This window comes from Anarrhichthys ocellatus, unplaced genomic scaffold, assembly GCF_004355925.1.
Source record: "Anarrhichthys ocellatus isolate YVR2014 unplaced genomic scaffold, GSC_Weel_1.0 scaffold23, whole genome shotgun sequence".
Lineage (NCBI taxonomy): Eukaryota > Metazoa > Chordata > Actinopteri > Perciformes > Anarhichadidae > Anarrhichthys > Anarrhichthys ocellatus.
In genome coordinates this window covers 2,073,917-2,087,985 of record NW_022280053.1, presented here as the reverse complement: position 1 = coordinate 2,087,985, position 14,069 = coordinate 2,073,917, and the positions used below count along the sequence as shown (strand labels likewise).

The window sequence follows — 14,069 nt, the reverse complement described above, 5'->3', positions numbered from 1 at the left end:
AGACTCTAAGTGGACAGCAATTTCAAAAAAGAGAAATTGAAGTGTGGACTGGAAAGGAGGTAGAAAATGATGCAAGCCTGTGAAGTTAAAATGTGAGGCATCCTTGATGGGAATCATTTTGATTATTCCTGAGAAAGGTAAAGTGAATAGCGGCATTATTACCTCCTCGCTTTCTTCCGTAGGAATAAGTGTGTTGCTTTTAATGAAGATTCCTCTCTGTCCGTGTGATGGAGCAGTATTAGCAAGGTGGCCATTCTGCTGCTAAGGACCCTCACAGTGCAATAACAATGTTTTCTTACTGTCACAGAAATGCTGCTTTCACATTCATTTACCCCCATTAGAACACATTTGTGTACGTGGTGGTCACATGGTGTTTTCTGCAGTCGTCCTCCTTTCCTCCTTGCATCAAGTCAACAGAAGTCAGCTGTACTAGTATAGCCCGATCTCCCATTCACTGTCTCAATGAGCCATACAAGCCCACTGAAAGAGCACTTCAAGCCGAAGCTCTCTGTGAAGACGGAAGAAAAAAACTCCACAAAAAATGTATAAGAAAATCAGGACAGGAAATTAAAAGAGAGATCCTCTGTTTTCGGATTACTGTGGATGGCTGGAGCAGTAGCTGGGAAAAGGCAATGAAAGATAATGAAAATAAAGTTGTACTGGTTGAGCTCCTACATGTTTGGAGTCCTGTCCGAACATGTGTTTAGGTTCTTAGTAAATGAATAAGCGGATAAGGGAGCATAAGCAAGAGCAGTTTTCGGATCCTCTGTGCGTGAGAGAAGAGAGGTAACAATTTAAGCCATTAACACCCATACGGAATTGAAAGCCCTCGTTCAATCTCGCCGTTTCACTTCAGGCTCACCAAGCAGCCATTCTGACCTCCCGGTGATTGTGTGCTTTATAATAGCGGCTGCAGTGATATGTTTTTGCATTCCAGTGTGTGCGTGCGCCTCAGGGACAGTGGGCGTCAGACTCACTCCCCGTGTGGGGCCGATTGCAGTGCGAGCGCCAAGGACGAGCAGTGGAGGGTAGAGCGGGTGATTTGTCTCTTAGGATTGAAGTCATCTTGCCCTGGTCTCCCGCGGGCCTCTCCTCCCTCTTCTTTCTCGGCATGCTGTCTTATTTCGAAGGTGAAGAGCATTTCTCTGTGTTTGCATGCGTCCGTTATAGCTGATGCAGTTGATTGTCTTTTCAGAATTTCAACATACATATTATACTCAAGCACACGTCTACACACAGAAGATTCAAATGTAGACATAATAAAAACATGATCCATGGGATTTTTTCTTTCGCTATTTCAGCCAATGGAGCTTCATAGTAGAAATACAGAGGCACTTCCTGTATAGAGTGCTGCTGGGATGATGCTGGGATGAGTCATAAAGCCCACATTCCAAATCTTCTATAAGTCAATGGGTATTCTGAATGGGTTTTTTTTATAAAATATAAACTATGTCAGTAAAATACCCCTCAGGACTTTTACGTGTCTTCAAAAGGTGGTTGCTAACATGTGAGAGTACGAATTGTCAACACGGCAAACAGTAGCCTTGTTTTGATGACTCGCCCGAATGCAAAAATGGTGTAGTTTGTTCATAGCCTAACTTTAGCTTTTTACTTTAGGCTCAGGGTAGTACTTCTTGAAGGGGTGAGTTTTCAGCCTGATGAAAGATGGGCAGCAACTCTGCTGTCCTGATGTCAGTGGGGAGTTCATTCCACCACTGTGGGGCCAGGACAGAAAAAAGCCGTGACCGGGTCGATCGGCTGCAGGGACCTCTGAGCGACGGGGCAACCAGTCGCCCCGAAGCAGCAGAGCGAAGTGGTCGGGCGGGGGTGTAGGGCTTGACCATGGCCTGGAGATAGGAAGGAGCTGTTCCTTTCACTGCCCTCTAGGCTAGCACCAGTCTTAAACTGGACGCAAGCTCTTACAGGGAGCCCGTGCAGAGAACGGAGAAGGGAAGTTGTGTGGGAGAACTTGGAGAAATTTCTCTCCAATTCAGGTGTCTTAATTGACTTTCTATTCCAACTGCGGCTTGTTTAGATGTGTTTGTTTTCTTTTGCCCAGTCCTAATAACGTGTCTTGAAAGAATATTTTGTTTACACCTCTGAGACGCTTATCTCCGAGCAGATGCAGCCAACAAGCAAAGAAGAAGAAATTCGCTGAATGTAGAAACAAACAAACAAACAGCCTCATGAAAGCACGGAGAGCTCTTTCCTAGTTAGTCACTCTAGTTAGCCAGAAATCAACTGAAAAGAAAGTATGGATATAATTTGGACAGAGGACATGCCAAATAAACCAATGATTTGTCTGTCATTATAATGTCTGATGTATCATATTGCCTCATATAAGGTACTTAGTATTGACACCAAATCACATCAGTGTCCCTCCTGGTACCATAGAAAGCCATTATTTAGGTGTCTAGCAGTGTCATCAGCCATCAGTTGTACAGGGTCCCTTTTAAAGCCTGTAGAAGCCGCTATGCCGGCCATCACATCCACTACGGCAGTGTCCTCTAAAATATCCAGACCCAAATCTCTGTAGTCTGCAGAATAGAATATGGCTGTGGCAAGGTAAACACCTCCCTCATCACATTCAGCAGTCCATGCGACAATCCTCTGTTTGCCGCTTGATTCCATTTTGTTTTAGGAAGGTGGTGGGGGAGGTAATGAACATATTTTGTCTAAACGGTGTGGTGCTGAATGTCTGACTGTTTTAATGAAAAAAACATCTGCTGCAACTTTTGCTTTTTTTATGGTAAAGATTTGGAAAATATTGTGAACATGGGTAAATAACAGAAATACAAATTGTGACCAGTGCAAAAAGCAATCATCCTCCGTTCTCCACCTCAACACCTAACCACATAACCGCTCTTATGCAACGTAGTTTGGTATTAAGAATATATTACTTGGGGAAAAAAACGCTATTCTTTCAGCATTTTTTTTTCTTTTCAAGATTGGATCGGATGCCATGAAGGTCTCCAAAATGTGTTATCCTCCTTCCTCTTTAGGAAGACCGTGTGTGTGCGTGAGTTGATACAGTACAGTACATGTACACGCCTGTTCAGAATGGGCTGAATGCTGCTTGGCCTGTGGTATTGCTGCTTGCAGCTTTCTCGACAATCGCCTGTACAAAGAACGTCACAGCCGACACTGGGCCTCCTTGGGTCCTGAAATACATTACGGTTCAAGGAAAAAAACAAAACACGCCCAAGTCCGGATATTCGCAGTTATAATCATCTGTGAAGTACACTTTGCGGATGTATATATTAGTCACTTGCTTTACCATAACCATCACAGTTATAAAGTAGAGCATGCGTTAATAAGTTACTTTGGCAAAAACGTACACAATTTGAGTTGCAATGTCGGAGCAGCATATATTGATTGGCAATATAACTGCCAAGTGTGAAGCAGATCGGATGAACGGTTCTCGAGATTTGCAAAGAACACAGACACACAGACTCAACTTGTTTTAGAGTTAGATGTCGGTGTGTGCTGGACAAAAATAACATTTTATATTTTTCTCATGGCTGAATGGTTTCACAGAAACGTTCTAATGAAGTACAGAAAATCTGATAATTATCAAATGAGAAACACATCAGGGGCTAACTGCTTATCAATAAGTAGCAAATAAGTAGCTCTTAAATAACGGAGTTGAGGATTATTGACAATGATAATGACACGTTACTTAAACAGTATGCCAATGATGCAGTATGTAATGAGTTTCTGGATGTAGTCTCTAAACGCTAGTTTCAGCTGCTTAATAGCACATAACCGATAACTAATTATTACTTCCTGATTACATGCATTTCATATTAGTGACTTTCCTCGTGTCCCCTCAAGTGAAATAGAACATAATCTGACTCAGCTTTCAAGTAGCCACTGACTTTTTATTGGGAGTGTCATTAGTTTAGGATTCATTAGGTCATAATATAGTAGTTCATTAGTTATTGAATAATGTACCATAGAGAGAATCCTCAAAAAAAAAATTCTAATTTAATGAACATCTACATTAACACATAAAAGCCACTTCTTTATTCGTTATGTAGTCCTCTGTTGGAGTCATCCAAGAACTTAGACTCATTGTGATGTACTATATGAATGCATTTCAAAGAGATGGGTTGGAGTTCTTTTTACATCTCTGTGTTGAGTAGTCAATGTTGAGGGTAAGATAAGGCCTCGTTGTGTTTAAAGATGGCTTCTTAAGTTCTAATGGCAGACAGGGAATCCTCAGCATTTATTCTGTCAGGATGTCGCAGTGCTATTCACTTACCCATTCATTCCTTTATGGTGGCTATAGCAAACATATATCTACAGACAATACATACTTAGCAAGATAATCTCTTATATGATGAACTGATGAACTGTGCACACCATGTGCTTGTTATTCTGCTCCCCCTTTTTACTCCCCCCCCCCCCCATCATTCTGTCAGTCTCAGTCCCTTCATTTAGCAGTCTGCAAGTCCTGTTAAATGATTAGTAAGCCCACAAGTGAATATATGCAAATCCTCTTCCACTCCAGCGGCTTAGTGAGCAGCAAGGTTTAAACACACCTTGCTAAAGTCCCTGTCACACACACACACACACACACACACACACACACACACACACATTAAGGTATTCAGCAAAGTGTGCCGGTGTATTCTAAGAAGGAGTTCAAACAATCCAAACATTCTTTGGTGGTTGCTAGGATTCTTGCCTCGAAGATGTACGGCCTCACATACTCTCATGTGAACACGTAGGCCCCCTCATTCTAAAAGAGCGCACGTACACGTTCAGTCACACCCGGGTTAAGTCTGAGCCTTCTGTCTTCTAAGACTTGGCCCATCAGATAGGATTCTGCGTGTAAGGTCCAACCAATAAAAAAAAAGCCCAAATATTCTATTAAGTGCAAATCCTCTCCGCTGGTGGAGCTTGTGGAGTCAGATTAGGACTAGACAAACACTGCCAAGCAGTCATGCCCACACCGGGACCACTGCCAACAAGAAGCCCCACAGATATTGCCGTGTCACTGTGTGTGTGCATGTTTTTTTTTTGGTGCACAGGCTGCAAAGAACCCCAATGTGAGCATTAGCAGGCAGGGGGATGAACAAACTAAAGCTCAGATACGTGCTGCTCAGTGTAATGGGAGGACTCTGTCAGAGATCTGGTTGCAGCTGCAACACACAACCTTTGTGCTGTGTGAATGTGTTCATACGTGTACGCATGTTGTTCTATCTCCTGCAGCGAAGTGGGAGTATACCCTTTGTGTCCATATTATTATAATGTATTGGTGCACACAACAACAGCATAAAATGCACATTTTTATTTGTTGTTTTTTCTAACACACAAATCCATTGAAATTGTCTTCCCTCTGAAGCTGACTTGTTAGTTTGTTCACTGTGGGGTCTGTGTTTATTTAGTAATGGTAGCTCTGTAGCTCGTCTGTGTACTGCAAGCAGACAGCTGCGATGTTTTAGACGGAACAGACAGATTTTTATCGCTCACCCTAAGGCTGCTCATTAGAATTCAGCACACCTTTCCCAAATATCCCTCCATCACTTTCTCTATTGCTGCCTTCTTCTCCCCCCCCCCTGTCTTGCTGTCGTACACATTGGAAGAGAATGCTTCGAGCACAGGGGTGAACTATTGGTCAGCCATCATAACAATGTCTGTGTGAGCTGCATACACAGCAATGCACTCTCACTGATTCGCATTTTTAGCTGTTCTTATTGTCGTGTATACCATCACACAGAGCGTGAATATTATTATGATTATATTATTATATAGTTTTGGTGCGAAATATTCACTGGCGAGTATTTCAAATGTTCATGTTGTTTATTCGTCATGGCCCTATGTGTGTAAAATGGCAGCTTTTCAAGTAAAGTAGCGGATCGGTACTCAGTATCAGCCGATACCCAAAGCCCAGCTATCGGTATCGTGGCTGAAAAAGTTGGATCCCCAACAGACAGAAGTGGCTAAATGGGTGAAGAATGCTGAGCAGCTACAAATCCAAATATTTTCCTCAAGCGTTATTAGAAACAGAAACAGCGATGAAAGGAGAATAAATAATGAACTTACATTTAACCAAACCAATGTTAGTCTTCGCCAAATTGAGCGCGTTCCCCCTAGTGGTTGACAACCGATTAATGCAGCTTAAAAATAATTTTGTAACACTCCTGTTGATGGTATTAAAACACACAGTGTCATAACAAGCGTGAAGAGCATATTTAGTCTCGGTCACGTGTACATTCTCACACACAGGCTTATAACACCGTGCTCAGATATATAACACGTTCTCATACATTAATTGCTAATGTTTCCTGCATCCGTTTTTAGGTAGTCATTTTTGAGTGCAGGCCTTCCACCGATCGTGTGTGTGTGTGTGTGCGTCAACTTTGTTATCCCGGGCTAATTAAGCAATTCCACAGTGGGAGCAGCGGGGGTTTACGGTCATGGAACAACGTGCTCTCCTGGAGCAGTTAGAAAGCCCCCACTTTCATAATTACTCTGCTTCTATCTGTGCAGCAGCTAGAAGTACTCCCAGACGCATACACGAGCACAAGACGCACACATGCTGAATGAAGCATGTTATGTTCAGATCTACAAACACCCACATTCAACTGCTTATGCCTGCTTCTTTGCACATGCTGTACCCACTCACATTCGATGGAATTGTCCTTTTTACTGCTTTGCTTCTGGGTTTGGAGTAGGAGGAGACTCTGTGTGCTGAGGACCTTGCAATGCCATCTTTTGGAAGACGCATCGAGCCTGTCATAATCTATTGAATTCAGTGATGCCTTTGAGATGTACAGATGCCTGTTCAGATCCGTCTATGTCAGTGCGCAGTTATGTGTGTAGGTGGTTGTAGTTTATCAGCGCCAGCAGCATTGATCACTAAACAATGATTTTATATTCGATTTGAGGGCTTAGAGAATGTGCTGCGCCCACTATTTAGATTTCTCTGTTATTTAAATACCGATCCAAAACCGTTGTCTGTGCGTATTTGTGCATGTGTGCGTGTGTGTGTGTTTGTGCGCATGTGCTTGCATGCTTGATTGCACATGTGACTTGAACAAACGCCAACACTGGTGGCCCTGTCTGTTTGTCCCATGCAGACATTCTGTGAGTGTGTGCCCAGCTCCTCCCAGCTCAAACATCGCTGGTCAGACTCAGAAACTGCCAGGGAGACTCCTGCCAAGGTAAGGCCCTGTCATCCACAGCGTACTGTGTAAACCAACAGGCAGACCGGCATGCACACACACACACACCAACATGTGCTTTTGTGTCCTCGGTTATATCAGAAGGACATAATTAGTGAATGTAAGAAAATGATGTTGTATTATCATTTTTATTCTGACTGACTAAATCAACTTATTCACTATTTGTTACCGACTCTTGGTTAAATTGGAATAGGTCTGCAACTGACAATTATTTTCACTGTCAATTAATCTGATGGTCTATAACATGACAGGAAATAGTGAAAGAAATGTTCTCAGGGGGACATCTTCACATTGCTGTTTGTCCAAAAATCCCTTTATTGTTTCCTGTACAACCTCTAGGTCCTACTGTATATATATCCCACCACCTTCCTTCCATTAAAACCAGGGTACACTTTAAACAGTGATTTGCTAAACTGCGGATGGGATTAGGTGTCATTGATGATGATTTTTTTCCTCGCAATCCGCTTTCTCCCTACTTTGGTTGATGGCAGTGCAAAGGATTATTGCACATTACGCATTACACGTTGCCACCGTGCGGCAGCGACTCAACCCCAGCTCAAGTACAAAAACACACAAGTTCTAGACGGGATTAGGCCCCTGCAGATTCTTTCAACTCGGCGGAGTCATCATGGAAAGATTTCATGGCAGGATGTCGGCGGTAGCTGCAGTGTGAGTTGGATACCGATGTGAAAGTGTTATTCATAAGTTGGAGGTGAATGAAATAGAAAGTGGGGCTGGGGAAAATCTAAATTATGAGTTTTTGCTTCAGGCTTGCCATGCATATAGTACGTGTGCCAATTCAGCTTTTAAAAATGTTTGTAGCATCAATGTGACAATATATTTTGTATAAGTCTGCATATGTTTGTGTGTGTGTGTGTGTGTGTGTGTTTGCATTTGAAGGGGAGAAAGCGAGTGAGAGAGAGAGAGCAAGAGTCCCGATTGTTTCCTGCTTATCTAATGAGCAGACAAAGCCTTTCGTCTGCCAATGTTCCTGTGTGGGTGGACAACATCGTTTTCACACAGAAGAATTCTCTCTCATTCTCTGCCTCTCCTCTTTCAATCCAACCATCAGAATTCCCCTGTTGTCCTAAATCCCACGTTGTGGCACGAGGAGAGACACGAGAGGATCTGAAAGTCAGCCACTAATTACAGAGAGGGCTCCTGCTGCGAGATTGAGACTCATTGACAAAGAAGATAACAGTGTTTAGAGGCTGCACGCGCATCATTCTCAGTGTCACAATACCCCGCTGCAACTCGTGATGCTGAGTTGACAGATTTTTAATTCCGTTGGGACATGAAACATGTTGAAGGTTTCAGTTTTTATTGACCATCTGAAAAACACAAAAAAGGCAGACGCGAAACCTCCACAAGTCGTTCCCTTCTGACCTCATGTCAGCCTGAAGTAGAGTAGAATTGTCTAAAGCTCGTTGCTGTGTCAAGTCATTTATGCATCCTGTGAACTGTGTTTTGTTACCTTTATTTCTGGCTGTTATTCATCCAAATTTGTACCTTTAAACTGTCAGAAACTGCTTCATACCTGGTGGCTTAAAATGTTAACATCTGAGGACCATTATGTGCCTGTTATAGTGCATCTGCGAAAGGTTTCATTACATGCCCGGCTGCTCTAGGTATATTTTAGTGTGTGTGTGTCGCTGTCAGCGCATAGAGGGGGGGGGGGGGGGTCACCATATATCTTCTCTATGTTAAGTCGACAATCAGTATGCTAGCAATGAATATTTAGCTCAGTGCCAATGATGGTTTCCACTGATGTCCTGGCCCGCTGGTGGTGGAGCTCAGGGAAACTGTTCTAATGTTACACTGCAGCCATTCTGCAGCGCGAGGCCATTATGCACATTAATAAGCACGGCACAGACACCCTGCTACGTACACATCCACACACATAGCCGAGACCTCGTCATAATCACTCAGCTGCACCTGCACTCGAGTACACGGGGCAAAAAAAAAAAAGACGAAAAAAGACTGTTTGACTTGCAAAGAGAGATTTCATCATGCCGTCACGGTCTGCATCTTAAGTTAGAGCAAGGAGAGAAAAAAAGAATAATGTTACGTGCGGCAATACTTCCCTGGAGCCGTTTTCTGTGATGATGATTTTGGGTGAAAAAACAGGAGGAAGTGGGAAATTTTCTGACATATTAATCCTTTTATTTTTCATGTGCAATATGTGCATGTGCTTGCCTGTCTGTTACAAATATTAGGCAGAATGGGCTGTGTGCAAATAATGTGTGCATGCGCGTGTACGCAGTTTCCAACCCATTCGGAACAAATAGAGCCTCGGGGAGGTACGCAGTGACAGTGCTGATACATCAGTGGTGTTCAGAAAACAGCAGTCATAGAAGTTGGCCCCTGCAGAAAAACAATAATGCATTCTTCTCATCAATGTACTTAGTAAATTCTACCAAATAGACTTATATATTACAGGAATAAAAAACAAAAAAGATCAATATATGCTGAAAGTAAGCATTTCATAATCACCTTCTGAAAAATGATTGTTACTCTCCAGAACAAAGGAATCATTTATTCTTTGGCTTTAGCGTAGGTGGTAAAACAGCTTCTCTTCTCAAAAATGACATCTACTAAATGCATGTATTGTGTTCCTCACCAAGGAAACGTTTGCCTATTGTTTGTCTTCGGGGTTAGCTTTTCAAAATCAAAGCTTAAATCAAATTATTTTTTTTCTGTAAGACATAGACACATTAGATTGCAGCAGGGACTAGCCAGGCCTAGCCCCATGTGTGTCTGCCCATGTGAGTTGTGAATGAAGCCAGGGGGTTACAAATGGGACCTACGTGAGAACAACCATCCTCAGGCTCCACATGAACCCCTTTTTGTGTGCCTTTACTTTGGCTCATGATCGGAGTAAGGAGGGCTACATTTGAGGCCCTGAAATAGAACCCTTTTTTTTGCGCCATCACTATGTGGGCTAATATTTGGGAGCCACATGGTGTATGCCATCCACACTTGTTGTCCACAGAGCCCATATTTCAGCCAACACAAGGACAAGTTGCCGGGGGAAGTTACAACTTTTTTTATTGTGGATAAACACAGTGGATAGGAGTATTTCCTGGACAACACGATTGATTTTCTTCACATTAAAGAAACCATAAACCTCTCTCGTAAAGCAGACCATTAGCTGTCTATTAATGTGCTTCACTGTGCTTGTGCAGCTAATTAACATATTAATGAGCTTGCACTCAGTCACACTTCCACATACAAAAAGACAACAAACACACTCACACACACCTGCCCACATATTCTCACAGAGAACATCTTCCGGTGCAGAAAAAGAAGAAAAATCTGTAAGAGATCACTTGCTGATTCATTTGGAGGAAGATATGGGGGTGCCAGGAATTTTTAATCATGCATAGGTGGGCCATATTGCTCTCTCCTACCTTTTGCTAGTTCTCTGGACCTGAGTGGGAAAATGGATCATAAAAAAGCCATCATACAGGCCTTTATGGTCCAGTTAATGGAGACCATGTTACTGGTAGAGGTCTGCCTTTGTCCTCTAAGAGGATTCTACTTTCTGCTCATTCATTTCAATTCTATTGGCTGTCTTCTTTTCTTTCTTTCTTTTCACTTTCTCCTCCTGGCTGCTGTCATTTCAGGTTTGTCTTATTTTCCTTCCTGTCTCTAAAATGGAAATATGGAACATCGGTGCTTTGACCAGAGGTGTCTCAGGCTAGCATCCTCCCTCTACCGAAACGCCGCTACTCTAATGACATACAGGAAGTTTTACAGAGTTTTGATTCCCAAGACAACTGGCAGTTGTTATGTTTCTACATAAATCATTCACAACTACATTCTCACAAATTGGAATGTTTATATTGCTGAGCATCTGGCATTCAAAATATCCCCAGTAATGGATGAAAGTAATTTATTTTTGAATAAGGCGAGTTTTGTTTGCCGTAACTTTTACTTTCTAGCAACTGTGATCCTAACACCTCATTTTTCTCTTCCTTCCTTCCTCCCTTCCTTCCCTCTTTCCTTCCTACTTACAGAGGATGAGCTGCAGCTACCTGCTTTGCACTATCCTGCTCTTCGTGGCCGTATTGTTGGCTGTCACTGTAACCGGCACCATCCTTTTTATGAATCACTACCAGGCCCCACCCATGTCTGACGGCCTACCCCACATCTCCACCAATCAGGATGAAGCCAATGCCCTGGTCACCGTTGAGAGAGGCGATGGCTCTCGCATCAACATCTTCATCGACCCCAACTGTCCCGACTACAACAGTAACTTTTTGCGCCTGGAGGGTGTGCAGACGTCCCTGCTCCACTCACTTACCGACCACGACTCTGACCTGAAGTCAGTGAAAGGCCAGGATCGGGCTCTTCTTGTCAGTCTGGCTGAGGAGGTGGCCAAGCTGTCAGCCCATGCGGGGCAACTGAAAATGGACTATGAATCCTTACGCAGGGGCCAGGGCAGCCTGGGCCAAGACCTCAACACGCTGCAGACGGAGCAGGGACGCCTCATACAGGTGAGAGATTTTGTTTCTTTTTTGATTTGTTTATAATTGCACATAAAAATGATTGGTTGAGCAGTAAAAACAGATGAACTGAATCCAGTGTACTGAAGTCCCGACTGTAAGTACTGTACGGAGGCGCTCAAGGACTGGCTTGTGAAGCCCCTATCAATATGTATTGATTGTGAAACCACCTTAAGATGTGTGACAGCTCATTGGACTTGAAGTCGGTCTCATTTAGTCCCTTCCTTTTCCTGACTGCAAAATCTTAACACCATCATTCACTAAGCCAGTGCCAACTCAGCCATGTTAATTTCTCTTTGCACTTCACGAACCCAATAGCTGCAAGATTGAACTGCAAATAAGGCTCGTGTTCCGCTGAGTAGAGCTCGCTCAGTCTAGTGTTTGAAGATGAGGTCACAGGGGAAGAGATGCCCATCAAGATTCAAGAAACCGAACAACTCGCCCATTAATTCAATAAGATAACATAATGTGTCCCTAGATGTGTAAGACAGACTCCACATTGATTAGACCCCCTTTAGACTCCACATGATTAGACCCCCTTTAGTTTCGCACTGTCTACATTCATTTATTGACGATGCGTTTCCTAAATGTGCGTGGAAAATCATCACACCACATGCTCTTTTAATTTTGGCCCATCAGGCTCATTCTCTCTATTCTGCAGTAAATAGATTTCATAGCTGCCAGCCATACAGCTCAAACAACTCAATGCTTTCTGCCTCTGCCAGTCCTTTCTCTTTAGCTCGTGGTTCAACATTGTTTAGACATCACTCAAAAGCTCACTGGATTGGTTCGCACTGCCTCTCTAAGAAACCACGGGTGCTGATTGGTAGTCCACTGGAGGCAGAAAGAGGGCTTGTCCCAATTGCTGTTAATGTTGTGTAGGTGGCATAGCGCAGTGGGCACTGGGGCTAAGTGGAGGTGGTGCATGGCAGCCCAGACACTCCCGGTGATTGATTTCCTCTTTGGAGGCGAGGCATGTGGAGTGCACATCCGCTGTTTTTTCGCCTGACACGATGGTGTGACTGTGTGATCTATGAGACACCTGTGGCCAGGATTTCTGATTTATACAACCACGACAGAGCTGACTGTGCCAGTGTTAGTAATGGCTCCGTGTGCACCACAGCCCCCTGAAGAACAGTTTTACCCCGCCATATAGAGAGAAACCTTTTCACATGCCCCGCGAGGAGATAAGCAGGAGAATCCGATTGCGGTGGGTTAAGGAGCGATGCGTTTTGATTTTTCACAAACCGACTTATTCATTTTTCACCGTGAGTGCTTGCAGCCTCAAATAGAAAAGGCATGCATTTGCATTCTCACAAACAACGTCGATGGGACCAGTGACTATAAGGTAGCAATACATTTAACTGATAGTTAGGCTGCAGAGCTTTTGACAAGTTGTATTATGTTGCTCGTGTTTGCTCTAAGTCAAATCTCTCGCATAATACTGGGAGTGTATTTCCTCCTCCTTCACAGGCCCAGGAATTGAGCCCTGGGGGGCTCTTCATGGCTTAATGTCCTCACAACATTGCCCATGATTTCTAGATACAACCTGAACTGACGGAGAACAGAACCAGATGGACTGGGATTTTTTCCTGATTCAGCATTATCTAATGTCTTCACTATTGCTGTCTCTGTGCTATGATTTTGTCATGAGCCAGATTGAATATTGTCAGAAAATCTATTTACATTTAGAAAGTAATTAGCGGAATTACCACACACACACACACACACACACACACACACACACACACACACAGTAATCCAGACAACTCTCTGTAGTCATCTGTGGATAATTAATGAAGCAAAAACAGACATTAGCTTGTCACCACTTAATAATGCAACTCCCTGACATTTGTCTCACCTCACTGACAGTTGTATGTCAAATTCTAAAAATAGGATGACGTGTGCGCTGTTTGCTTCGCTGTTTGTTGACAGTAACGGAATAGTGTTTCTCTTTTGACAAAAGTGACCTCAGCATCACAGTTCTCATGAAGTGTTCTCATCACAGTATCCGCAACGGCACGTTAACAAGTACAAACGTTTGGCAGTGGTATAAATTGCATTAAAACAATTACTAATGTACTTGTTCAGCTCTGACCAGCAGTGGCAGCCCTGAGCACCAGCAGGCCACTGTGTCTAATGGCCACGAGCTGGAGGTCATGTGACATGCACCCCTTCATTAAGTGGAAGGGTAAGATCCCCCACAGCAGAAGTCCAACAGACATAGTGTGTAGTTCACATATTCATCTGACTTGACATTCAGTTTTGCACAATGTCTGACTGCAAAAGAAAAAAAAAGAAAGAAAAGAAGACTGCAAGGAAGAGCATGACTTACTGATTTCCTTGAACCGCAGGTCACAGTTTAAAC

General features: G+C 43.3%; 1 protein-coding gene across 2 annotated transcripts in view; it reads left to right on the top strand.

The window, feature by feature from the left end:
• fibcd1b (fibrinogen C domain containing 1b) overlaps positions 1–14,069 on the top strand; it is an 84,243-nt gene that overhangs the window by 17,530 nt on the left and 52,644 nt on the right. The window contains exons 2-3 of one of the 2 annotated variants that reach the window (XM_031859849.1): positions 7,089–7,172; positions 11,213–11,692. In XM_031859849.1, coding sequence (XP_031715709.1) covers positions 7,089–7,172; positions 11,213–11,692 — 564 coding nt within the window. The remainder of the gene's footprint in view (positions 1–7,088; positions 7,173–11,212; positions 11,693–14,069) is intronic. The other variant, XM_031859850.1, reaches the window with a different exon arrangement.